This window comes from Fusarium tjaetaba (genome assembly GCF_013396195.1).
Source record: "Fusarium tjaetaba strain NRRL 66243 chromosome Unknown NRRL66243_c0000087, whole genome shotgun sequence".
Taxonomy (NCBI): domain Eukaryota; kingdom Fungi; phylum Ascomycota; class Sordariomycetes; order Hypocreales; family Nectriaceae; genus Fusarium; species Fusarium tjaetaba.
Window position 1 is genome coordinate 140068 of NW_023501283.1, and position 25865 is coordinate 165932.

Sequence of the window (25865 nt, forward strand, 5' to 3'; positions counted from 1 at the left end):
CTTGCTAAAGTTAGAGCGAAGATTGCCCCAGAGGAACCCTTGTAGATCAATGCGCGATTGGGTCTGGACTGTGCAGAGACCCTGATTCAGGGTCCATCCGCGGATCCGGAGGAAACCTACCGAGTGGCTTCATGGCCCATTGACAATCGCCAACAAGACTGCATTTTCACATCGGGGAAAGGGAAATCCGATGTCTCTCACATCCCAATTCACGCAGCCCTCCATCTCAACTTGGACCAACAGTTTATTACACAGTTATCGCAACTGTCTAGCCAAAGTCCCTCGCCTGACTCCCTTGTCTACCTTTGCTTTTTCCCTCCCAAACCTTGAGACGTCTCACCCGCTCGGACACTGTCCCTCGCAGCAACCTGGCATGACAGTAAGCCCGTTTCCACAGTTCCTTGCATGGCGGCTTGGCCTCTGTACCGTGGTTGTCTACGATTGATAGATAAGACTGGTCCCCCCGTCCTGCTTGCATTGCAACACTGATTAGAAATGACCTCGTCTCAAAAAGAGTTGCAACCCTCATTTACCGACGCGTAAGCCACGGCGCGTTACTCCTCGCATCTACTACACGCTAAACAGAGGCCAAAACTGGGCGGATGACTTGTTTGGTGTGTTGTACAGTGTAATCTTTGCTGCAGGTCGCTTGCGCAGAGGATCAGATGGTTTGTTCTCGCTGTGTCGACCTCGCCCCCGCTTCAGAGTCGGCATTTGAGCTGAAAGGAGCTCATATCAGCCAATTGAGGGGTCAAAAGTCAGATGTCAGAGTTACCCTGAACTCCGCACCTCTCCGGATTCCGCTAAGGTCAGGTAATTAATCTACTGCCGAACGAGACAGGCGATGCGACGTCGTACTGTAGGATGGTAGCAAATCGAAATTCAAAGGACCGGAGGACGACTCCGGAGGTGATGTAAAATGTGTGATTGGTTATGTTTTCTGATGCGATTTTGACATCACGGTTGCTGTTGGGAGGGACCTTTGTTCATGAGCTGCTGGACAGTTCGCGATTGGACGCAATAGCTTCTGGGCAACGCTCCTCTTGTCTATGACCAGGAAAGATTGCTGAAATTGGTTTAGTGATTTTTTTTTTTCAACTTAAATTATTTGCTCCGAATACTCCTGATATGTTGCCTAGTATCCTGATCTCCAATGCGCCATCTGTTTCTTTCATGATTATGACGCTCGAACGCTGCAATAAAAAAAAGGTGAATGGCTTCTCCCCTGCCCATGCAGCACCTGCCAAGAGGGAGGGGCAGTGAAATATCTTTAGGGGCCGCTTGGCATGGTATAAGAGGCGATGAGAGACTTGAATGGTCATGACAGTCCCAAAGAATGAGAACCCTCAGTTGAGACCTTTGTCGACGACCACGACGACGCATAAGAAACAGAGTCGCATCCAAACTCCCTCTCCAATAAGAACGACCGGGCCTTTTCCTCCCTCTTAGCGTACAGCAATCCACAGACGTTGCAGAGGGTACGACGTCCCGAAGGTCCAGACCTCCATTTGGGCGTCTCGGTTACATGACAGAACTCGCATGACCTTGTATGATCCGACGCCTTGGGTGCTTTGTGCTCCCGCGCACAAGGACAGGAAATAGTAGCCTGCCGCGATGGTGATCGGCGCGTGGTGGAGTGGTGCTTATGCTTACTCCGCCAACCCTCGGTTCCGAGACTCTTGTACTTCCGCTTGGAGCCGCCACTGCTCTTCCGCGGCGGCTCTAACTCTGGCTCTGCGGTCTCAATACTACGCACATATTGGCATGGCATGATCCTAAAGCTTGGCTTGAAAGCAGCAGGCTTGTGATCCTTAGCGAGCGTGGACGGGATCGTCGCGGTCTGGAATAAGGGGACTTCGCAAAGCGGCCGGCCGAAACGCTCGGGATCGAATTGGAAATCCTGGATCACGTGAGTAAATACATTTTTGCGTTGACTCCCAATGTAAGTTACCCACGTCCTGCTTGGTTGCAAGAATAATAGTAGTTACGGGAATGAGGGGGTTTTGCAGAGAGCAGGACATTGTGTGGTTTTGTAATCGGTTCCACCGCCTTTCACGACCCCGAGGGGAGGCTTTGTTGGTGTTTCGATCTCGAGGGGAAGCCATTTTTGCAGGCATCGTGGATTTCTATATAATCTCCCCAGCGATCGGAAAACTGACGTTGATATGATGTAATCTTTAACCCACATCGTCCCGAGATCCCTGACGGAGCATTTACCTGAAATGGTATAGGAATGCGGGTTCCCCTGACTGCTTATTCGGAGCGAGCTGGCTTTAACGGTTTAGTGTTTTGTGACAGCTGTTTCTTGTCTTTCTTGGTGTCGTATGGTGGGATTCCTGTATCAATCTTATCACAATCCTGTGACATTTTGAAGGAATTTGGAAATGTCCCTTAAGTTATCCCCATGGAGAACTTTGACACTATTTGGGGGTTTAATGTGTTATGATGTGCATTCGCGTGGGACGAGAATAGTGCATTTTGCGGTGGAGCGAGGGGTTCAAAATTGTCCCCATCCAGCTGCCTTCATGCAGGTTCCACGCGCACGGTCAGCAATGAACGGTGCAGAAATAGAAGCAGTCTTATGACTCAGAATTCCTTCAAATTCCGGTTATCCTTATTTTTATTTTTATTGCCTTTATTTTTTGACATTTCTTTGTTTTTGAGCATCGAAAAGCGACGAGTGTTGTTGAAACTTGAAGAGCGGGGATCCAGAAGTCAAACTCTGTTGCCTGGTGTCTGTGTGTCACACCCCGTGGAGCAAAAGCTCCGAGCCAAACAACTGCTTTCTTATCTTGGACTGTTTTCCGCAAACAAATGATTGGCTTATCATCAACCTGACCCGCATTTGATTCTACCCTGCAATGATCAATTTCACGATGAAGGAGAATTGATTTGAGCTGCTTAGGCAGAGAGTATTTTATCTTGGGCAATGCGTAACTATCCAAAGTAAATGTATGGTTTTCCAAATGCGACACGGAAAAGTAATCGTGGTCTAGAAAAAAGCAGGACCATGGAGCCAGCATAAACTCGAGAAACAGCAACTTGATCTAAGACGCAATCGGAGCGACCGACTCTTGGCCAAAATAGCATAAAAGTCATTAGTAGAGCCATATCTTCAGCGTGTTCTCAGTATGCTGAAGTAGCTAGTCATCCGGTGAGAAAAACGCAAGAAAACGCTCTGAGGCCCTCGTTCTTCTAAACGCAGTTGAGACGTCGGGCTCACGTTAGTTCCCCACGATGACCCTTTCCGTCCCATCGCATTTGATCGCGGATATGAGGTTTTGAGATGCTGCCTGAGAATCAAGTGACGGAACGTTCTGAGCTTACTCAAGGCCTTGGATCTTACTGGAAAGGGTTGCTAGAGTCCATACGACCTGAGCCGCCCCAGCAGAATTTGAGTTGTGATTTATTATACAATATTGTACAGCTTGAAACCAACTACAGCCTTACTCCTTAGCTTGGTTTATACTCGTTCGACCTTGTCCAAACATGGCGCCCTGTCTCATAATTCATAGAGGCGGGCCATGCGACGGATACTAAACAGGCATGCACTTCTTCCCAAGCTGCCAACCCAGTAACACTTTTCCAAGCATCCACGTATCCAGCGAAAGCTCTTTGGAGGCTTTCCAGTAAGGGGTCGTGGTTACTCGCTTGCTGTTTGGCAATGCTATACGCTCCCAAGAACGCTCGCCAAAGCCAAAAGTCCGTAGAGTCGTTCAGTCCCAGGGTGCTCACTGATTGACTGAGATCTCGATTCAAGATACACAGAAACCTTCGAAACAGACGAGCGTCGATAGCCTCGCCACCACTCCATAGTTCCAGGACGCTGTGCATATACAAGCTCGAGGCTGCGCACATACCAGACCAAGAGGTGCTATACTTCGAGGAATGTGCTGTTGAAAACATATCGTCGTGAAACAGAGATGAGAAATGGGAGCCGATAGTAGCGCAGAGTAATCGAGAATCTGATCCCTCGATCCATTCCCAGCTTGGGTCACATTTGTAACGGTCTTCCCTGACTGTCTGCGTTGCAGTCGTAACATGCTTCAGGCAATCTATCAGAGGTGAAGCGTCGATGTTATGAAACTGCGTTGACGAGGGAAGAGCTGCAAAGAAGAATGGCAAGAGTTTCATGGCGTTGAGACGCATCTCGAGATGACCGATATTTTGAGTTTTCCAGAGGTAAATCTGTGATACAAACGTGGAGAACTCCGCGGTGTTGTTCTGTCGGAAAAGGGTCTGCAAAGAGTCGCTTCCCAATATCCTGGCCTTGAAGCCTTGGTAGGCATAGTATGTGCTAAAAAAGTCAGTGTCTGGGAGGATTGAGTGCTCAACAATGACAGACTCACAGCAAAAGATAGCGATTGGCAAGTTCTTCTTCGAGTTCCGATCGGTTGCCGAAGTCATCGTCTAGAGGACTGAGAAGGTGAACGGCGTTTATGAGGCCGTTGATGTGAGCCTCTGTATCGTGTACGTTGCCATACGAGGCCTTTTTATGGTTAGTGATCGGTGAGGTATCACTAGTACCATAGTAGACATACCTCTATGAAGCAGAGAATTGAAACATGTCGAATGAAGGTCATGAGCCCTGGTTGATGTATGTTTTGCAGCCATCGGTTCAAGACTTGTATTGTCGAGACTTTGTGAAACAGGAAAGTTGGCTTGTAAGTTTCGAGATCGCCGACAGTCCATGCATAGTGCAGGCCTGCAACGAGAAGAGTGTCCCTTAACGCATCGGGATGCTGGGCGACAGAAGAAAAACTATAGAAGTTCAAGGTAAGCCAGGGCTGACTGAGGAGTAACAAGGTACGTACATGTTTCTGGAGGCTTTGCTAAGTACCAAATCGGCACTGTCGTGGCTGTTATGGACTTGAAATGTCAGCGGTGTTGCTGGTCTATGCTGCATGCCTTGGGCTTACAGTAGTGAAGTAGCTCTCTTGAGCGGAGAGTCATGTCCAAGCCCAAACAGTCGAAAGGCTCCACTGACTTTCCAAATGGGGAATTAACAATTAGAGTTACTGGCGGCACGTCCTGGCCTATAATCCAAGGTTGCTGTTCGCCAGGAAGACAGATAGCGTTACGGTCTCGAAGTGGGATACTAGGATCAGCAAACTCGCATATCCGTCCTGCACTGACGCATCTGGTACTACATTCGTCAGTTTCACAATCACCACAAACTGAAAAACATCCTGTAATACTTTCGACTATTTGTCGCAATTGGGCTGCAAACTCCGACTTACCAGGTTGGTTTTCCGCCATCACAACGCACGCGACGCTTTCGACACGTCAAACATCCGCTTTTACTCCTAGTGTGGGGCCTACGAGTCCTTGTCGTTGTACTCATGCTGACAGGCTTGAGCGTGTGTTCAGAAAGATCCAGGGAAGATGATCGGCGATGGGCTGATGAGATGTGACTTTCAGTGAATTGAGGGAGGAGTTTTGCTTCAAAGACAGGCGTTGACGAGGTATCGGGAAGCCACTCACGGGATTCAAGGATTGTAGGTAGCTACAGGATGAGCGATTTGGTTGGGATAGTCTAGACTGGTCAAAGCTAAAGCGCTAACATCTCATGACAGGCTTCGGGCGAATGCAAGATAGATCACTAACGCCTTGGCAATGAACTACAGTCTCCACTACCAACGACAGAGTCACTTTTGAGTGGACGTGAATGGCGTCCAGCCTGTCAGCAACTAACCCTTTTCGAGGAGAATAAACGAGCTGAACGACAAACCCCGCTGCCTTGATCCAGCCACGATTTGGAAAGAGATCGTAAGCCAACTGCACAATCTCACTCCCTTATTCCCCCTCCCTCACCGAATCACGAGTCAATATCGTCCAATCAGTCTACAACATGGCCCAGAAACCTAGCCTCATTTTTGTGCCTGGCGCGTGGCATAGTCCTGAATGTTGGGGCAAGATCATGTCCGCCATGGAGGCTAAGGAGTTCAAGTGTATTCCCGTCGCACTTCCGACAAACCAATCAACAAGCACCGACGTCAATTACTCGCATGACGTTAAAGCTGTCGCCGATGCCATCGCTGCAGAGGCGTCGCAAGGACTTGATGTCGTTATCTTAGTGCACTCCTATGCTGGACCCGTGGGACAAAGTGCCATGAGAGGCTTCACAAGCAAATCTGCCGATGCAGATGGAAATACTGGTCGCGTGATAGGGCTTTTCAATGTTGCGACCGGTTTCGTCCGCGAAGGGGCCTGCTTTCTGGACGCTCTCGGCGGCAAGCCCCTACCAACTTGCGAAGCCGACTATGAGAACAATTTAATGGTCATCAAAGTCGACCCGATCGACATGATGTACCACGATCTCCCGACAGAAGAGGCCGAGTACTGGGTTGGAAAGCTCAGCAAACACGCTTTGACCGGTTCGACGGAAGGTTACGAGGTGACCTACGAAGGATGGAGGGATGTACCTGTCTGGCAGGTCATGACCAAGGATGATAGGGCTTACCCTTACGAAGCGCAGAAGATGCTCGTCCGAGGCGCGGAAAAGGTTGGTGCGGATATCACGAAAAGGATTATTGATAGTGCGCATTTGCCGATGTTGAGTAAACCTGACGAGATTGTCGAGATTCTGGAGGATGCTATCCAGGCGTTCACTTCATGAGATAGACAGGGCAGGTCTGTCGACCATCTGCTTATATTTTCTTCTATTTCGATAGCACGTGGAGTTTTCTGTCCATAGCGACTTTGAGTGGGACGAAGACATGTTTCTCAGACTTTAGTATTGGTAGCGATGAAGAACATTAGCGGTACGCAATGAACTTATATCACTAATGAGGTCCTTTTGGATGTCTTTGAACTGGACTACTGGCCCCTGGCAACTAAAGAAGAGGTATTGAAGCTGGCTGAAGGAAGCTTTGGACCTTCACAGAGAGTTTTGCAGTTCAACTACCTGAGAACTGTAGCTGGTTAGGTAGGTCCCGAACTGCTAATGTTGCAGTAGACTGTGATCCATGAAATTTCAAGGAAGTTATCATGTCAGCCTTCGAGATTGTCGTGATAGGCCTAGCTCTTGCCAGAAGCTCCGTGACTCACGTCAACATAGGTACTTCAACACTCAAGAAGCATTAATTGATAAAGCTTATGATGTCTCAACGAGACATATCAAGCCAACACACTGAGAAATACCAATTAACTTCAGCTTTTGGAAGGCAATATGTGCATGTCAAGCTCAAGAACAACATTTGTGTTTTCTATTCGGGCGTAGCCTGTGGAGAATGGGAACTTGTGATGGGGTCGTATTCTTTTCTCCACTCACCGAGCCCAAGTATTCTTTACCCACGGATGCATTGATCAAGTGACAGGATTTCGTATTGGTGGCTCAAGACGATGCCACTGTTCGCGAATGAACAGGTCGCTGTGCAGGATCCTTCAAGCTACCCAACTATCATCCTGGGCGCAAACCCCAGAAATCGGACATTTGTGGGCAATGCATACTGCGTAAATCTTTAGAAGTATCTCTAGAATGGAAGAAATCCCCATGGATGCCGTCAGGCTATTGGCTCTGGCCACTTTGACTTTCAATGTAAATTATCTTGCCAGTAGCAACACCAAACAGATGAGGTTTTGTCAAGACCCTTCTTCCGCTGGAAACCTCTAACAAAAAAGCTAAAGTGCTGGGGAATTTCGCTCATAATGAGGAACTTTTTTCTTTTTTCTTCTTCTTTTTTTGTAAATGAAAAAAAAAAAAAAAAAAGCCGCACGTTGACTTCCTTTACTTATGCCAAGCCATCGAACTCTTTTATGAACTGAAATGTCCGTGACTTTGCTTGGTAGCTCTAGCAATTGGTGAGGCGTTATGGCATAATGGTTGAAGTTTGAGCCAACTGTTTTATCTTCTGTTGAGACTCGTGACTGGAGGCTTACATCGCAATAGAAAACCTTTTTTGTGACCAGTAGACAGAAAACGAGGCGTGATAAGAATTATGCTTCAGGGAACCAGTTCGACTGTGAGAGCTTAAACTCGCGGACGAACTTCCAACTTCATGATAAAAAAAACCGTCTATTCTCAACCTTGGATGTAACTCCGGCCTTTCATCTTATTGTTTTCTTTTCAGCGATGCAAGATCTTCCAGCCAGCGATCCCGAGTCGAAAGCCGAGTCCTCATCGGACTTATCCTCATTCTATCGATTTTCTCGTTTACCGGCAGAGCTCCAATTCATTATCTGGGAAGCCGCCTTTGACGCCACTTCAAGGTTTATCAATATTAGGGTCTACATGGCATTCGGCTACGATTATCGTTTTCCTCCCTCTTGGTCTAATATGTGCATGACTGGCGGACGTTTCAGCACTCAAGGACTTGAAACTGATACATTTAGGGAGTCGCACAGACTGAGCCTGGCTTGTTGCAATGCTCGCAGAGTCTATCTCTTGAGATACCCAAAGTTCATCATCATTGCACAACCAGAGGGGCCAGAAGCGGGCTATATAAGAATAAGATGCAATCCCGCACACGACATTTTGTGCATCGAGTCGATGCGCGGACTCAGCCATGACCACGGCAATAGGGGGTTTACTACTCCAGCCTCAATGCAGATGTCTCTACTACGACACCTCTTTTCTACCAGAGATACCCTTGCCTCATTTCACAACGTTGCCATTCGGCTTGTTAGAAACTGGGAGGAATATCGTGCATGGGCTCCCTCACCCCCCTTCCCAAGTCTCACTTTTCCATACGCAGCCTTGTTCGTCTTTTCTTTTTTCGAGTCGATCAGACACCTTTACTTCCTCGTTAAGCCGAAAAGTTCAGACACGGATGACACAGTGTTCTTCCTGGGTCTGCCTGTTCAGGGCTACATACCGGCGCCAGTTGAGTGTTTCCTGGATTATTACGACCTTATCCAGCGGGCCTCTGAGCTTGACAACCTCTGGTGCAAAAAACATCGGAGGTGGAGACCAAGGCCACTCCGCGAGATACAGTGCTATTATAGTCGTCAGTGGCTAGACAAAGAATAGCGCCGCAAAGATTGTTGTTTCCAGGGAAATATACAGCCCTGATGGATCCCTCCTCTCCTAAAAGGCTGAGCTCATGTCAACTTGCCAAGTGACAAGAAATTCTGGACGGGGTTTCAACCATCACTTGGAACGTTCTCAAGAGCAGCCCAATTTTCCGACACTAAAATACCCTACTTGACCAGAAACAGCCCTCCAAAGCGATACTTTACCCGACTCATATAATATACTTTTAGATATGGCTCTCGTCTTTATCTTATCATGTCTGATCCTTCGCGGCCTGCAATGGCGTATAGAGTGACCAATCACCGCATTTTACCCACGATGTCTAACCCCCACCTCCAACGCCAACAATGCGAAGTAAGCTCTAATTTCGTAATGTTAATAGTAAAGAAGTTGCAAAAAAAAAAAAAAAAAGGACAAATAGTCTCAATAGATGTAATTTCAAGAAGATCTCTTTCGACTGCTGTCTAGAGTTGTCGCCTCAGGCAGTACCAAATACTTGTTCATATAAAAGGCATCTCACTTGTCATTTCATCCCTTCATGAATCTGATCACACGATACACATTATCGCATATCAAAATTGGAAAGTTTCACTTTCAATCTCATAAATTATTATGACTTTATCTCAGAACGACTCTGACGTCAACCACGACGAACGCTTTAGACATGAAGTCTTGAAGGGTTTTGCAGAAGATCTTCAAGACTTAGCAAGTGACAAGGAGAAGCAAGATCTTCTCATATCTATCAAGAGTTTTGCTTTTCACTTCATCAAAGAGCCCCTCAACAGGCCAATGGCAGAATTCCCCACGGTACAGAAGAATCTTGACGTCTTGTGGAATATGTTCTTCAAAGCCAGCGCCGCTATAGACAGTGAAAGCTTGTTCCAAGATCGGCTCGTCCTTCTATTATTGTGGACAAGGCAGTTTGATCTTGTGTATAAAGAGCTTTACAATGGGCGGCATGTCGCAGGAAACTGGGAATCCTATGGTTTTGCACAGAGTTTACAGGTGTTCTGGGAAGAGCTGGTGAAAGAAGGTTCAGAGGCTGAGTTACGAAGCCTTGCTACTTTCTCTGCCAAGGTCTTGGCTGCTGGTATATGCGAAGAACAGATCTCCTCGACTGCGCTTTGGTATATGCGCGAGGCCCTTGAGACCAGCGACGACTGCACTGCCAAGTTTCTGCCTGGCGCAGCTGTATGGATGGAGATGTGTCCTCACGCGTTGCTCAAGGACTGCGTTCTGAAAGCAGACAAACAGCAGTCGTCACTGAATCTTGGCCCCCTTGCGCAGGACCAGCGCGTCGACAAGGCCGGATTCAGCATGGCACGGTGGCTGTTTTGGAGAAGTCGCTTCCAAAAGATTAGCCACCACCCCGATACTTCACTTGCGCAACTTGCTAAGAAGGGGTTCATGGCTATGATCCACTGCGGAAGGGATGTCGATTATGGTGTCCCAGGGGAAGATGCGTTTGCTGAAAGACTACAGGCCACTATGTGGGCTGAGCTCGTCAAGAGTGGAAAGGTAAGCCTGGATGGTGATGATGTCGATATCGACCCCGATTGGGTTGATGGAGAAAAAGAGTGAGCATTCATGAAACGCGTCAAGATAGTGTAGCAATACGCCGGCTGTAGGAACAATACGCTCGTTAATCATCCAAACTTGATACGTCAGCCGTAATTCATCAGAGTCCAGTCAACGGATCATCCGTATCATTCCCAATAGCAGACTCGATATCCTCGCTGCAAAATTCCTGCAGCGGTATAAACTTATCCCCCGGTGCACCAGCAAAGACCCCTCTGTACTCATCGAGATCAATTTTCGGGTACTGCCGTGCAGCAACCCAAAGTCTTCTGTCAATAGGTTCTGGGCTGATCGGATGTCCATTCTGAATCGCTCTGACAGCGGCTCGGAGAGGAGGTCGGACCAGAGGGTAGAACCATGCGCCGTGAAATGTGTCGACGAACCTGGCTTTGTCGCATGCGTTGTGATAGAACGCAAAGATCACTCGTGTACCGATGTTCGTGCCAAGTCTAAGACTACGAATACAATTTTGTGCTGAAATTGCTGGTCGGTCTTCTGTGGGAAGTGAATCATACACTCTGTGTAATGCCTGGTAGATGGCTGCAGGCATTTGAATCTTGTATGGGCGGGATCTTGGCTCATCTTCCAGCGTAGCATCCTTGATAGTGGCTGTCAAGTCATAATTGTCGTACGGAAGCTTATGGATAAATCTTTCCCGTCAGTCAACGGTAGTAAATTCGCGATTAAGGGACAGACCTGTAATTATGGCAATCTGTTTGCGTGAACGCATAGTCGGAATCCACGGCAACGTGATATTCAGTCACATCATCTTTGCCGCCTTTCGGTCTGGGTACATCCCTCCCAGCAATATCCTCAGGAAAGTCGCCCCCGTTCAAGTCTCGCATTCTCTGATATTCCTGACGAGCATACAAAGCCGCGATATAAAACTGATCAGAGTCTCGGAAGAGGAAGTTCTGATCCGAATCGTCTTGGATCAGTGATAACGCGGCGTCGATGAACTTGAGAAGGTCATCCAGTGGACCTATGACTGTGCCTGAGTTTAGAAACCGCGAGTCGCTATCCTGGAGATCTCCAGTATCCGTTTTGGGTCCCCATGTGAGCCGAGGCTGTACTGAGAATGGAACAAGCCAACACCTCGGATCCGTTTCGCTCTCGGGCCAGCATCCCTTATCCGTTCCCCATAGAAGAGTCTGCCTTACTCCAGTTCGATGAAGCTCCTTGACACTGATTCCCCGTTGGTCAGCAAGCCTCTGATCTGCTTCGGTCATGAGTGTAAAGTATCGCTGCATCATGACCTCCGCGGGTAGTTGAGCCAGCACATCGAATCCGTCAACAATAATAACAAGATCGTCAGAGGCTCCCCCCGCATTGTCCAGATAATTTTTAATGGCGCGCAATTTTGCAATATGTGCCTTTTGCGTATCTAAAAAGGTTTCTCCTCTGTAGCCTAGAATCGTCGGTATAGAGTATCGGTTGGCGAGTGCCGAAGTCACCATTGCGCATACTTGACGGTAGGCGACATTTGCGGGGACGAGGTAGTGAAGTCTGGAGATTCGTTGCGAGGAAGCTAGTAAGTGGGAGGGATTCGATGCATTATTGATGTCCTGTATGCAGAGGCCAGTTAGCTTTCCTGCGTTCATAGGAGACAAGTCATCATACCAGGTTCCTGCAGTTGAAGCTCAGAAATATGAGCACCATTGCAACAAGAAATGCGCGGCCCCGATTCTTATGATTCCGATGTCGTTGGAGATCCCTACCCGGAGCGAGCATCCGCACCCTTTCCGACCACTCAGCATGGGAATAAATTGATGGATTTAGGTTATTTAACTGAATAGCATCATCTTTCCTGGTAGGCCAGATTTAAATGTTGGAGATGGGCCAGGAAGCGGCCGATCTGCGGGCGATGAGATAGTCAATAACCAAGGGTCAGTTCGTGGCGTATGGTGACCAAGACAGTTACATTTCTCTACTCCAATCATGATACGCTGTATAAATGGATCAGTTGATATGTTCTCGCCCTTGATTTGGCACCGATGGAAATTCCGAGACAATGCCGCATCATTGGGGCGTCTAACAAGCGGGTGATAATGAGACTCTGCGCTATATGGCAGGTGCAGCATCCGCTACCGTAGACCGATCTCGCCTTACTCGAATTACTAGGTGAATGAAATGACTCTCCCATTTGGATCTCGTTTTGAAGATGCAACAGATCTTGGAACCGCTTTCCAACGGCTGGCAACCATGCCATCGAGAATCATACTGTGGATCCTCCCTTGACATGGCTTTCCCTCACCAATAGTGATCATGTCCTGAAGACACGACAATTAAACAAAAGTCATCTTCTTTTGTATGTTCCGCATCTTATGAAATTCCTGAGATGTCGCTAAGTTCAGACCGAGGATCGATTAGATTAGAACTCGTGGTGCAGTTTCGTTGGGAATAAGTCTCCGAGCAAGTCTAGGGGTTGCTATCCAAAAGACTGGAAAATACGTCCTGTTACGATTGTATGAGACTCTTGATTTATGCATTACGGGCAAGTTCCAACATTGAAGCATCACCAGGTTGCTGCCAGGCTCCTGTATCAGTTCACTAGGGTCCCCGTGATGTTGCACATTAGCAACCGGCTGTTTTCATCAAAGTATAACTCAAAGCGTCATTGGTCTAGGGGTTAGGATTCAACTCTTCCATTGAGAAAAGTTGAGGCTCGGATTCGAATTCCGGATGACGCACGCTTTTTTGGCAGTTTTTGTTCCTGAGTGGATTTTTGTAAAATGGGGTCATTAAGCGATATGGGGTCCTTATCCCCCTAAAATAATCCAAGGGATCGGGAATAAGTACAAATATTATCCACGGTAAACAACTAGTGGTATTCCAGAAGTTGGGCTGGTACAGCAACTTGGGCCAGCCCATGCGGCCTATTAGATAACGGGGATACCTTCTATGGTTCCTCTTCTACTGGCCTGCTCTAGGTCCACCTACTCATTTGATCTGCTCGTGATTCAGTAAGCGACATCTCATAATATGGGTGCCTAAGAGCCTCAGCAGTCGTCAGTCGTTTCTAGATATACACATTAGCACATCGTACCACCTAGCCCTCGCAGGATACTACTCGCCTTCGGGTCAAATCGTAGAAGCTGGTCAATAAGACTCAGAGCTTCATCAGATACAAGTCTTTCATTATCCGAATTGATGAAATCAGTCCAAGCTTGCTCATGATGTTGGCCCAGAGCTTCAAGTTCCTCATCATTTAACTCAAGGTCATACTCATTGATAAAGCGGAACAGTTTGTCTGTGCCAAGGACTTCAGCAATGCGTCTTAGTTGATCAAGAAGCGAAGACCCGTGGAAGAAGGGTTCCTTTCTGAAGATCATGGATGCGAGCATGGCCCCGAAGCACCACATGTCTATGCTGAAGTCGTATCGTTCGTAGCTGAGAAGAAGCTCTGGTGGCTTCCAGAGACCTACGCAGGTGTCCAAGTCTTCGTCGGGTCGGTAGAAGTCTGCTGAGCTCCAGCCTATCAGTCGGAGCTGCAATGCGTCAGTATGAGTCGGATTTGGTCATTACAAGTCGCACCTTTCTGTTTTCGTGGTCAATCACCACGTTGTGCGGTCTAACATCACGGTGCATGACGCCTTGGCTATGGGCGAAGTCCAAAGCTCTCAGAAGCTCGCGCGTGTAATAGCGAATGTCCAGGTCATTAAAACGAGGATACAGCGTTCGAAAATCTGTGTTGTCTACGTATTCGAGAACGATACCGATGTCGGACCCCTATGCCTCATGAGGTCAATCTTGGCTCAGGACTGGGGTTTGAAGTGTATGCGAACCTCCTCACCTTGGACGGCGTCAATAAACTTGATGATGTTTGGACCATTTCCGAGATATTGCAATATCTCGAGTTCGCGACGGATCCTAGCTCTGCTGTCTTGCTTGAATAGCTTCATAGCATAGATGCGACCGCTTGGATCACGACCTTCGAAGACGATTGCATGCCTCCCTCGTCCTATATCAATCGTGTTAGTGTTTATCAAGTGAGGGCTAGTCTGAGGATTAGAATTACCTAATCGCTTTGGGGGCGACATGTCATAGAACTGTCCTGCCAATTGTCAGCAACAAAGCTGCAGCCAACTGTACCCCAGACTCACCAGCCCCCGACTCCGGGCGGATTGGCGCCATCTTGACGGCATTCAGGCGTAGATCCGTTTTTTTCGTCCCTCAGAATCTTGGTTTCATGATCGCCGATGCTCGACATCCAGTGCAAGGATGAGCTGTTGATGAAGCAGAAAAACCCCGCATAGGGCTGACATCCATGGATGCTTATTCAGCCGAAATGCAGAAAAGGCTGGAGGGTTACACAGGAAGCCTTGATGTCTCATGGTAAAGATGTTTGTATCTGCAGTGACCGTTACATATTGGTGGAATATAAATAGCTCTATTAGGACCAGCGCCGTGGTGAATTGTGCTGGTAAGAACTTGTCTGAGGCTAAACAAAACTAAAAAGACACAGCGCATCAGAGCCTGGGGCCGTTCGATCCAAGTCAACGAAAGAAACAGAAACTAATTTAAGTGACAAAAAATAGACACATTCTTTCCACTCGCTTTTCTAGAAGACCCTCATCAATTTAAGCAAGAGTAATAGTAGTTGAAGAATTCTGCTGTCAGATGGTTTCTTATTCTGCCTACCCTGAAGCTTCACAGCTCGCCGGCAGTTGTTAGTACGACACTCTTGTTCGCCGAAGAGTCGCTCAAAATCACGGCAATTCTTCATTTTAGGTTTGTCGGGTTACGAAAGAGAAACCGCTCCTCGGAAGTCGCCGTGAACGAAAGCTGAAAGTTAGACTGTCAAGGCTGAATTTCTCATGTTACCAACGCCAGGGACTGGAGTTCATTTCTGGGGCAGACCCAGTCACTAAGAACTAAGCTTATCTGATATAGGAAAACGACCAGGTTCGCACAGATAAACCGTCGAAACTTGCGCCTCCAATCACTCACCACCAATTGAAGTCGGCATGTGACACGAATGTCCAAAAGCTGCAGTAGCATAAGGCGGAATTAAATGAGTCGCTCCACATGTGAGAGGCGCGAACGGCAAGTCTCTGCCGGTGAGAACTCGCGAAGCATTCTCAGTTAGGAGATGGCCGGATGATCTGGCGCGCGCTAAAGGGGCTGTAAGGGCCACGGGTGAAACTGCCTAACGCACGGCAAGGTGAAGTTGTTTGATGAGCTGAAAACTTAACATGCAGGGGTGTTGTTACTGCCCTGATCCTTTGTTATGCGTTATGGTATTAAGGCCTGGATGTCCTGAAACTGATCTGGGTGAAGGATGCAGTGACTGTGAAGTCGGGCATAACGCCTCCCGTCTTTGAACGGGACACAATGAGTTATTGATGCACATAGTCGTGCGGCTGAACACGAGCTACAGAGATGGAGGTCAGACCGATCGTGGCACTAAATGTTTGGTGTTTCGTGAGGGCATTCAGCCTTTTTACGAGGTGCGGGGCCAGGAAATAAGACATAGCCCAGACATTAACTACAATAGGAAGCCCCTTAATCCAGGCTAACAATACCGCCACAATCGTGACTCCTCGTCTTGCCTTGAGACAATCTTAAATACAAAGCCCTTGGAATCCTTCTGTTGGTTCTCGCATCCATCCCATCTGTTTTGAGTAGACTCTCGTTAATAGCCATCCGCTCCTTATTCTCTCCGCTTCAACAACCAACACCAACACCCTTTTAATAATACCCAATCATAATGCGCTCTGCCATCATCCTCACTGTCGGCGCGACCGTCGTCGCTGCCTCGCACCCTGCTCTCGAGCGCCTCGAGAAGCGCGATGCTAAGGAGTGCGCTTCCGTCGCCTCCAGCATCCTCCCCGACCTCACCGCCATCCCAACTCCCGACTCTACGCTCGCGAGCTTCCTCGCCAAGCAGACCGATCTCATGACTGTGACCGATCAATGTGTCATCCCCGCCGTCACTGGCTCCATGGCCAAGGAGTACACTTCCTACGCTTCCAAGCTCAGCTCTTGGTACATCGACCAGAAGGATGGCATTTCCTCTCTTCTCGAGGCCTGCAGCGACGTCCCTGAGGTCAGCTCTCGCATCGCCGACCTCAAGGAGACTGCCACCATTTGCGACAAGGTCACTTGGGCCAAGGAGACTGGCTCTTCTTCCAGCGGCGATGCTTCTCAGTCCAGCGACGCTGCTGCTTCTAGCTCCACCGCCGACAAGGGCAACGCTGCTGGCGTCAACTCCATCAAGGCTGTTGCCGTCCTCGCTGTCGCTGGTCTTGCTGGTGTCATGATGCTGTAAGAACCTTCATGCCTGTTGGGGGGAATAATAACGGACAATACCCGTGGGTGACGGCGTCTTGGCTTTTCGATTCGTTTGGCCTGGTGTACTGGTCTCTAGTTTTACTATAAAAATACTCAATACAAGCGTTGTGGCTACTGTAGCCTTTCTGTAATTGCCTGACTTTCTTGACCCCAGCGTGCTCAAATGTCATTGACATGCTTTTCGCCGGGCCGTTATTCCATTGATGCATAGCCGAGCGAAGACAGTCTCGGCAGCAGCCCCGATTGTTTGCATTCCCCAGTTCCATTGTTTGCAGATCCACGTGCGTCATCTTGGCAATTGACACCGAATGTCTGCCAAAATTTGGGGTAAAAATTGTTGTAGGGGCCGGGGGTCATTAGCCGCGATCAGACCTCAGCATGGCTGGTGCTGTCTGACCTGTAACTATGGCAATCAACCGGAATGTTTCAGGACGAGATCAGAGTCCAAGCAATATCACTCTCATTACGACCGAAGATAGTTAAGAATTATTTGGTTGGAGGTGATAATTAGTGCCGGTCCGGTCTCGGGGTTCGGTCCGGGCTTATTGGGTTTCTCAATGACAAGGCCTTCAGATGTGTCTTAAATTGTCAAATGGAAGCGCTAACAGGCTGCTTATTAAGTCGTCGCTCATTGCATCGCCAGCATACCAAATAATGGGGTCTGACTCTTGTTCTTTCGATATCTCAGAAGAGGCGGGGGATGATAGAGGTGTTGCGCTTGAGTAGTTCCGGGCAATGCTGGAAGTCTGATCTGCATGGCTGCTAGCGTATCGCGGACCGAAACAATATTCATCTTCAAGTTGTGAAACAGGGGTTAAAGGTGAAAGAATATCGTCCAAAGCAGGATACGGAGTCTCAAAGACTAGTTTTCAGCTGTTAGTAAGAATCCCGCAATGATGCCAGAGAACAGCGGCCCGTGATGAGCTTGACTCACATCTGAACTCTTCGTCCTTGATCTCGATATCCGACGACGACGGAGAATATGGATAGTCTACACTATCGCGCGTGGCCTCAATGGGGACTTCTTCCTTTTTGGGTTGTTTGGATGCTTTGTTGGATGCTTTGTTCTTGCAACTATGTTTGTCAGTGATACTAATACGGTTTGCGGACTCTGGAACTTCACTGACGGTGACTGACGAGGCCCTATCACTACACACTCGCACGAGCTCCATTGACAGTTACTGCAAGGCGACTTTTGCATCACATCGCATCGGACCTTTCGAGACCTGCACGTTAGGCAAGCTCTCCGAGCTCTGCGTTTCCGGCGCCCATTTGTGCTCCGGGTATACTGCTGCACTTCTGTTGATGCTGGAATATCTGACATGGCGACAGAAAACAGTTTCTCAAGACTTTACAAGGTCAAAGCAATCGGTTATAACATGCATAAGTCTTACTGCGATATCTCACATATAAAGAAACTCAAAGTTTGGCTGATCTGCGAGAGGTGGCGGGTATCGGACCGCAACACGGCATTACACAACCGTGTATAGCCGCGCCGCCCGCATTCCCGCAAACACGCACCTCAAGCCCCGTCCCTTAACCCATCCTGAATCTCCCTTATCGAATCAGCAAAACCCTCCAGCCCATAATGTCAGACTCCCACGACGACTCAGACGGGCCTGAGAGCCGTCGCAAGAGAATTCGCCAAGCCTGCCTCAATTGCAGGAAGAAGAAAGTTCGCTGCACGGGTGAGAAACCGATATGTCAGTTTTGTAATCGCCTTGGACAGCCTTGTGTTTATGCGGAGGATGGGAGGAGTCTTAGAAGGACGACGAATTTGGCTGTTCAGCCTGCTTTGGGGGACGTGCCTGAGGCTATCATGGTATGTGGTCCACTGTTGTTGGGGTGGTGATACTGACCGGTTAGGATAACATCTCGTCAAGGTTTGCTTCTTTAGAGGATCAGATATCAACGCTGCAAGCTACAGTCGAAAGGTCAGAGCGATTACGTCTTACACAAGTTGGTGATCCCATTCTGATCAGACCATAGACTGCTGCCGCTGGTCACAAATCAGCAACCACCGAACAAACGTACTCACTACCAAGCCAACACCCCAGCCCCCGTTCTTCTTCAAACCCCCTCCACCATACAATCTCACACCAGCGAACGCCCTCAACCAAGCTCCCTTCTCTTTGCTGCCGATGTCTACTTCCGCTACTGTCACAGCCAACCTTACTCCCTCTTTCACGAACCAACCTTTCGGCAAAAATTAGCAGATGACACATTGCCAACCTATCTTCTCTGGGGATTCTTGTCAGCGGCAAGGCGATACTCATCTCTACCAGTCACTCAAGTCAACTGTTCCGACGATGCATCTAGTTACGCTGCCAAGGCCTGGGAGACTATGGAACTTCCTTGGACTGGTAATGCGCCCCCTGAAAAGATCTTGACAGTCATCCAAACCATCATATTAATAGTAAGCACTGAGGTTCCAGGTGAGTCAATTCATCATGAACGACGTTGTTCATATCCTGAAAAGCTATTAACAAACTGGATCGTCTAGCCGGTCTCTGTACCCAAGCCCATATGAAGCAGGGTTTTGCTATCCGTCTTGCCCAGAATAATAAGTTCCACCTGGAACCCGATCCATCACTACCTCTAGCGGAGCGTGAGGAGCGAAAACGAACCTTCTGGTCACTGTATCTTCAAGACAAACTCATCAGTCTTTCTCGTGGACGATTCTCCGCCATCCGGGACGAGGAGTGCAAGGTCACTTTGCCATGCTCAGAAGATGCATTCAAGGAGGGGCGTGAAGAAAAGACACCCTTTCTCGACGAGCTGACCGGTGATTGCGTGGAACAAGAGGCTATTGACGGGTGCTGCTCGCTTGGTCTCATCAATGTAATGGCATCTATTCTTGGGCGTGTCTCGCATTACGTGTTACACGATACCCAAACATCTCATACGGGACTTCCTTGGTCCTCAACAGCGCCTTACGCCACTCTATCATCGGCATTGCTCCAAGCAGAACACTACTTTGGAATGAATGAAGACCCGACAGAAAGCCTCAAGCAACGATGCACGGTTGATGGTGTCGTTGATCAACTACTCGCCAGCTCCTTCATATTCGCCAAGGCCATGTTCCATCTATCTCACTGTTTACTTCACCACCCATTCCTGATTCAACAACGGCTTCAGTCTGGTAAACAAAAGGCACCGTCAGTGTTCATGAAGACGGCCTGGGAAAAGTGTAGGACTCATGCGAAGAGTATCACGGGGTTACTAGATATGAAAAGCCAGAACGTGCCTATACTAACTTCTATTTATGGATACTGTATCATGGTTGCTGGAACAATCCATGCTTTGTCTTTGAATGACGAGAGGGACCATATTCGGGAGGAGAGCCAGAAGCATTACCGCGCTGCTATGGAATCACTACAAGACCTGTCATGCTACTGGAACCATGCTGCTTTAATGGTAAGCCCGTCCTCTTGATGCAAATCGGAATTATGACCCTAATCCTCACAGGTAAAACGACTGGAGAGATTCCACAGCCAGTGCGAGACTCGCGGACCAGAGCTCTCCCCATCAAACGTCGAACGAACCCCTGGAGACGTCAAAGCTCTATGGCAAAGCGTCGACTACACATCCTTGTCAACTCCAACGAGACCTGGAAGCCCGACACTGGCAGGTCAAACCTCGGTTGAAGCCGATTGGGCTTTATCGACCGACATGTTTGACTTTAGTGGCTTTGGTGGATTTGCAGAAGGTGTTGATGTCTTTAGTATCTCGTTTGTTGATGGCGACATGACTCTCGGTGACGAAATTCCGAACATGGTGCAAAATTGGGCAGCTCCCGAAAAGGCAGATTGATATCGACTTGGAAGATCGGGTACAAAAAAGTAAGTCGTGAATTTTCTATAAATAGGCACCTGTTCCTCCTGCAACATTATGTCTTGATCTTGAGCATGACACGCCGATAATCAATCACTACCAAACACAATGCCGTTCTTTCTCCTCATATCCTCCATCACTGTGAGAACGCTTCGACTGAGTGCCCTCAAGTCAGCTTCAGCTTCACGATCACTGTCTTTAATGATACGCCCAAGCTCCTTGGCCTCCCAAGTCAAGTTCAACATATCTGTATACTCAGGGCTAGTATCTCCCAACTCCTCAGACTCTTGAGATCCTCTTGGGATGAACTCTAGAGTGCAGATGTCTGTAACATTGGAAGCCTGACCACCAAAGATCTTGATGGTTCCCTTCTCACAGTAGATCTCAGTTGGTGCATGCGAGTCATAAATCTTGCTTGTGCGGGCCGATAGTGTAAAGCTCTGCTGGTGCTTTGAAGACTCGGGCGTGTATTGGAACACGATGAGACCACCGCCATCGACACCTGTTTCGAGAATGACAGGGAAATATGTCTGAGATGAGGGTTTGCCAAAGAGTCGGACAGCGAAAGTGACAGGATAGCAACCCATATCCCATAGACAGCCTCCACTGAACTTAGGGGATGCAACATTTGGAACGTTGCCTTCTGTGATGTCTCCGAACAATGGGGAATACACTGCCATCGAGAGGCTTGCGCCATAAACCTTCCCAAACTTCTCCATCCTAATCTTCTCATCATCAAGTAGCCTCTGGAGTGTTTTGAAGTTGGGCTCTTGAATATGACGATAAGCCTCTAAAATGAAGAGACCTTTTGAATCGGCGAGCTTGTAAAGAGCTTCGAGCTCTTTCATGTTGGAGGCGAAGGGCTTTTCCATGATGACGTGTTTGCCAGCATTCAGAGCTTTGATACCCTGCTCATAATGCAGCGAGTTGGGTGACGCGATGTACACGACATCGATATTGGAACCTTTGGACAGCATGGTGTCCAGGTCATCGTAAGCTTCCACTCCAGAAGCATCTTTGATTGAGGGAGTTTCAGAGATGAAATTATTTGCTGTATCGAGCTTTCTTGAATACACAGCAGTGAGGGTAAACAGTTTGCTCTCATGGCATGATTGCACAAAAGAGTTGGTGATCCAGTTCGTCCCCACGACAGCGAGACCAAGTGGAGCAGACATGGCGAACGAGTTGATGCTGGACGCTGATGAAAAAGGAAAATATTCTTTACAGGAAAGCTGAGTGTGGTAGCGAAACGATGACTCTCTTATAGCTGCAAGTACGTGACATCATGGCGATGACGGTGAGAAGTCCGTAACCTGAAAATTGACATTTGGGAGACCATTTGGTGGCACAGCATTTGGAGTGTTACCTCAATCTGGCAATTGTCGGCGAGTCTAAGGGAATAAGGGCGGAAGAGTGCATTAGTGGATTACGTGAGGTGAATCTGTCGCCCATCTACTTTTCCCGTCCCTGCAGAACATCAACAAGACGAGATATCGCATGGGCGTAATAAAAGGTGATGCCGAGTGAGCCGTTTGCATAACAATTCGGTATCTATCAGAACCATGTAGAAATTGCCGAGACGCAGCTGATTGGCTGGTGTATCGAACCCTCATAATGCCGTGACCGGGGTCGTATAAGAGCCCGAGATACCGAGTTTATCACGTCACGGAAATACCGACACCTCGAGATTTCCAACTCTTACAATACTTCTACGTACAATCTGATATACCCACTCACCGAGATTATTAAAGTGTTGAAGAATAGTAGTCGGTAATCATGAATGGCGGATCGGATTTCCAGCAGCTTCAAGACTCGCCTTATCATTCCGATGCCTCCGCGCCAGCGCCCAAAACGCCTCGGGTCTTGGCGTGCAACCACTGTCAGCACCGCAAGGTGAAATGCAATCGAGTCTTTCCTTGCAACAACTGCATAAAGGTATGCTCTCAAGATCCAGAATATGAATTTGGAACTAAAAGGTTCAGGCCAATGTACCATGCGTGCCATCAACGCCAGCTCCAGCTCGCAAGAGAAGAGCGCCAAATGCGCTACTGCAAGAGAGGATCAAGAACCTCGAGGCGCTGCTGGAGCAGTACACTTCCCAAGACTCGCCAAAGCAAAGTTCTGACGCAAATGGACTGACGCCCCATGATCCGATGGAAATATCTGCCAGGTCTTCACCGGCTCAATCTAACGGACACGGCGCTCAGACACCAACTGGTCCTGGCAAGTTGGTCGTTCGGAATGGCGGGTACAAATTCCTGGACAGCTACATCTGGGGCAGAATACACGAGAATGTCCGATATCCCTTTCCGATATGCAGTTCATGAGCCTCTTTGCTAACCGCCAGTGCATAGATCTCAGAAATGCGTCATATTCTTGATGAGGACACGTCAGATGAGGAGACCTGCCATCCAATCGACTCACCCGCCCCCCACGAAGACGATGATCTTCTTTTAGCCAGGACTTCGGCCTTGAGTATCAATGATCAAGCTCCGCTGCCTTTCCAGATCCTTCGCCTATGGCAGGTGTTTCTCGAGAGAGTCAATCCTATAACCAAAATGATCCATACTCCAACTACAGAACATTTGGTAATTGGTGCAATGACAAACCACTCTGATATATCGCACAAGAACCGAGCGCTTTTATATGCTATTTATCTGGTTTCTGCCGTCACCCTGACGGGAGAGGAAGCGATGACGATGCTGGGCTTGCATAAAGATAAAGCGTTGCAGATATTCACACAAGGCTTGAAGATGGCGCTGAACAAGGTCAATTTTCTGAGGAACTATGATATGGTCGTTCTTCAAGCTCTGGTTTTATACTTGGTAAGGATACAGCCACTGACCAAGATGCACTGTATAGCTAATCATTTTGCAGATCGCTTTACTAGGCCGCAGCAATCACGACGCCGTATGGGTTCTCAGCGGCGTCGTTATTCGCATAGCTCACAAGATGGGCGTGCACCGGGATGGAGAAGCACTTGGCCTGACACCTTTCGACACAGAGATGCGTCGTCGAGTATGGTGGCGAATCATCATCCTGGACTGCATGTACGCCGCAACATCTGGAATGAACCCAACGCTTCTACCGCTGGGTTGCGACACCAAGCTTCCCCACAACATCAACGACTCGGACTTTTCCCCAGAGTCCAAGGTGATACAGAACAAGCAGGGTACCACAGAAATGGCCTTTGCTCTCCTTCTCTATGAGATCGTTCACTTCGTCAAAGATCATCAGATGTCCGATTTCGAACACCTTCTGCTGGGAGGTCAAGACGTGGAGCCTGGAACGCCTGAATATGATCTCTATCACGAATCATTGGACAAGCTGAAACTTCTAGCTGATGAATTCGACAAAAAGATGAGCGAGGCCGAGGAGAAGTACTGTGATCCGGCAGGAGGTCCGCTTCATGTCTTCGCACTGGCGTTCAGGCCTCATATCTTGCGAGAAGTCAGAACGATGGCGACGCCGATGGAAAAAACACCAGAATGGGGGACTGAAGTCAAGAATTCTCACGATAACTTCTTTCGGATCTGGCTTGCGCACAATGAGAATGAGCAGGCGCTTCATGATCTCGTAGCAAACGGTCCTTTTGCGTACTCATCAAAGTCGCACTTTCACTTCGATTCGCTCATCTTTCTCGCGGGTCAACTCGTTCATCGCTCACCTGTTGGTTCTTTCACAGAGCGAACATGGAGTCTTTTCGATAGGTTTTATCGTCATCATGAAGAGCTCTGGAATCTATCCCAGCATAAGAACTTTCAGCTAGCGAGATTATTGCTGAAAGCTTGGGAACCACGACAAAGGGCGCTGGAGCAACTTGGAACTCCTTTTGAGGTTCCTGAATGTGTGCAGAAGCTTCGGATTGCTGTCTCGCAGGCTGGACTGTCATGGATGAGCCCTAGAGAGATGCCCTTTCAGCCCACGAACGGTGGTGGCCTAGGAGGGATGGATCAGATGCAGATGGGCACAAACGGGAGTGCTTCGACGGACATGTTTCAAAGCCCGACTATGACTAGTGACTGGTCCATGGCTGGTAATCTTCCAACCATGGACAGTATGGACGCGCAGACGCCGCAGACGCCAGTTCTTCCGTTCTTCGGCTTCTTCAACAGTACTACATGGTAGGATCACGTTTCAACGGGTAATGTGCGCAGGACGAGGGTTTTTTGGGAGTTCTGATTCCATAATGGTTAATGTATCTATTCTGTATCACGCAAGTTAAACATCCTCATCACTTCAGCCGTCAATCAAATTTACAAAATCTTGAGGAAGAGGCTTCTCTTCAACCCAAGCTTTGATACCTTCGGCAAACAATTCTGGAAATTGCAAATTCCATGCATGGATAGCCCCCTTAATAAGAACCGCGGTACTCTTCTTTCCATCCAGGCGTCCTTCATTGCGAAAAGTCAGAGCCATTTCCTTCGCTCCATCAAAATCATCACCTTGATCTCCAGCAGCTGCCAATATCCGCTTGTCCTTCTCAGCGACTGATTTCACATCTTCATGCTGCCACTTGGCAAGCCCGGCGTAAGCGTCTTTGACCAAGTTCCAGTCATTATTGACGGCGATCTCGTTCTTGAGCTGGGTGTGATCCTTGAGACCCTTCATCCAGACGCTGAGAGTATAAAAGCCGCTATTTAAAACGAGTTTAAGACCATAATGAAGAAGGCTGGGTCTTTCTGCTGCCCAGACTTGCCACGGTCGGAATGGGGTTGAGCCAGTGACGAATGCTGATTTGACGAGGTCTGGATGTCGGCGAATTAATTCCATCGTGGTGAAGCCTCCCAGCGAAAGGCCAACAACGTGCGCTTTTCCACCGTGGGCATGTTTTCGGATGAGATGTGCGACAGAGTCTGCGGCGAGTTCAATTGACCAGTGCCCTATTTCTCGCGATTGAGAGTGTTTTGGAAGATCTGGGACGATGAGATGATAATCGCTGAGGTGGGGAATAACGTGCTCCCATTCGAGGTTGCAGCTGAAGAGGCCATGGAGCAGGACGATTGTCGTTGGCGACGTGTCATTGTACGACTTGAAGAAGAGGTCTTGTGGGGGTTTAGATGCTTGCGACATAGTTACAGAGCTTGACTCGAAGTAGTAATTTATCTGCAGAATGTTGTTCAGTCAGACCACGGTGGTTGCGCGGAAGGACTTCAGTCTTGGGCTGAGCTGCGCCGTTGAATTG

General features: G+C 48.5%; 11 protein-coding genes across 11 annotated transcripts; 5 read left to right on the forward strand and 6 right to left on the reverse strand.

Annotated features, from left to right (window-relative positions):
* Positions 1–1318: 1318 nt before the first annotated feature.
* FTJAE_4587 (GATA zinc finger domain protein) lies at positions 1319–2105 on the reverse strand (the record flags this gene model as incomplete). The annotated part of the gene is made up of 2 exons (XM_037351005.1): positions 1319–1900; positions 1956–2105. The coding sequence occupies 2 exons, from the start codon at positions 2103–2105 to the stop codon at positions 1319–1321; spliced, it is 732 nt and encodes a 243-aa protein (XP_037208299.1).
* Positions 2106–3453: 1348 nt separating this feature from the next.
* On the reverse strand, positions 3454–5259 carry FTJAE_4588 (uncharacterized protein; the record flags this gene model as incomplete). The annotated part of the gene is made up of 6 exons (XM_037351006.1): positions 3454–4297; positions 4350–4489; positions 4542–4761; positions 4815–4869; positions 4920–5126; positions 5241–5259. 6 exons carry the CDS (start codon positions 5257–5259, stop codon positions 3454–3456), a joined length of 1485 nt encoding a protein of 494 aa, XP_037208300.1.
* Positions 5260–5851: 592 nt separating this feature from the next.
* Positions 5852–6619, forward strand: FTJAE_4589 (alpha beta-hydrolase; the record flags this gene model as incomplete). Its single annotated transcript, XM_037351007.1, has 1 exon — positions 5852–6619. One exon carries the CDS (start codon positions 5852–5854, stop codon positions 6617–6619), a length of 768 nt encoding a protein of 255 aa, XP_037208301.1.
* A 2967-nt stretch (positions 6620–9586) lies between these two features.
* On the forward strand, positions 9587–10555 carry FTJAE_4590 (uncharacterized protein; the record flags this gene model as incomplete). The annotated part of the gene is made up of 1 exon (XM_037351009.1): positions 9587–10555. One exon carries the CDS (start codon positions 9587–9589, stop codon positions 10553–10555), a length of 969 nt encoding a protein of 322 aa, XP_037208302.1.
* Positions 10556–10652: 97 nt separating this feature from the next.
* Positions 10653–12009, reverse strand: FTJAE_4591 (uncharacterized protein; the record flags this gene model as incomplete). The annotated part of the gene is made up of 2 exons (XM_037351010.1): positions 10653–11202; positions 11249–12009. The coding sequence occupies 2 exons, from the start codon at positions 12007–12009 to the stop codon at positions 10653–10655; spliced, it is 1311 nt and encodes a 436-aa protein (XP_037208303.1).
* Positions 12010–13584: 1575 nt separating this feature from the next.
* On the reverse strand, positions 13585–14686 carry FTJAE_4592 (CMGC CK2 kinase; the record flags this gene model as incomplete). The annotated part of the gene is made up of 5 exons (XM_037351011.1): positions 13585–14040; positions 14087–14281; positions 14338–14513; positions 14571–14606; positions 14656–14686. 5 exons carry the CDS (start codon positions 14684–14686, stop codon positions 13585–13587), a joined length of 894 nt encoding a protein of 297 aa, XP_037208304.1.
* A 1576-nt stretch (positions 14687–16262) lies between these two features.
* Positions 16263–16823, forward strand: FTJAE_4593 (uncharacterized protein; the record flags this gene model as incomplete). Its single annotated transcript, XM_037351012.1, has 1 exon — positions 16263–16823. One exon carries the CDS (start codon positions 16263–16265, stop codon positions 16821–16823), a length of 561 nt encoding a protein of 186 aa, XP_037208305.1.
* A 1611-nt stretch (positions 16824–18434) lies between these two features.
* On the forward strand, positions 18435–20659 carry FTJAE_4594 (transcriptional regulatory; the record flags this gene model as incomplete). The annotated part of the gene is made up of 5 exons (XM_037351013.1): positions 18435–18668; positions 18713–18780; positions 18836–19281; positions 19350–20263; positions 20315–20659. The coding sequence occupies 5 exons, from the start codon at positions 18435–18437 to the stop codon at positions 20657–20659; spliced, it is 2007 nt and encodes a 668-aa protein (XP_037208306.1).
* A 110-nt stretch (positions 20660–20769) lies between these two features.
* FTJAE_4595 (oxidoreductase yulF) lies at positions 20770–21855 on the reverse strand (the record flags this gene model as incomplete). Its single annotated transcript, XM_037351014.1, has 1 exon — positions 20770–21855. The coding sequence occupies one exon, from the start codon at positions 21853–21855 to the stop codon at positions 20770–20772; it is 1086 nt and encodes a 361-aa protein (XP_037208307.1).
* A 601-nt stretch (positions 21856–22456) lies between these two features.
* FTJAE_4596 (transcription factor) lies at positions 22457–24808 on the forward strand (the record flags this gene model as incomplete). Its single annotated transcript, XM_037351015.1, has 4 exons — positions 22457–22615; positions 22663–22974; positions 23035–23505; positions 23558–24808. 4 exons carry the CDS (start codon positions 22457–22459, stop codon positions 24806–24808), a joined length of 2193 nt encoding a protein of 730 aa, XP_037208308.1.
* Positions 24809–24919: 111 nt separating this feature from the next.
* FTJAE_4597 (uncharacterized protein) lies at positions 24920–25753 on the reverse strand (the record flags this gene model as incomplete). The annotated part of the gene is made up of 1 exon (XM_037351016.1): positions 24920–25753. One exon carries the CDS (start codon positions 25751–25753, stop codon positions 24920–24922), a length of 834 nt encoding a protein of 277 aa, XP_037208309.1.
* Between the last annotated feature and the right edge of the window lie 112 nt (positions 25754–25865).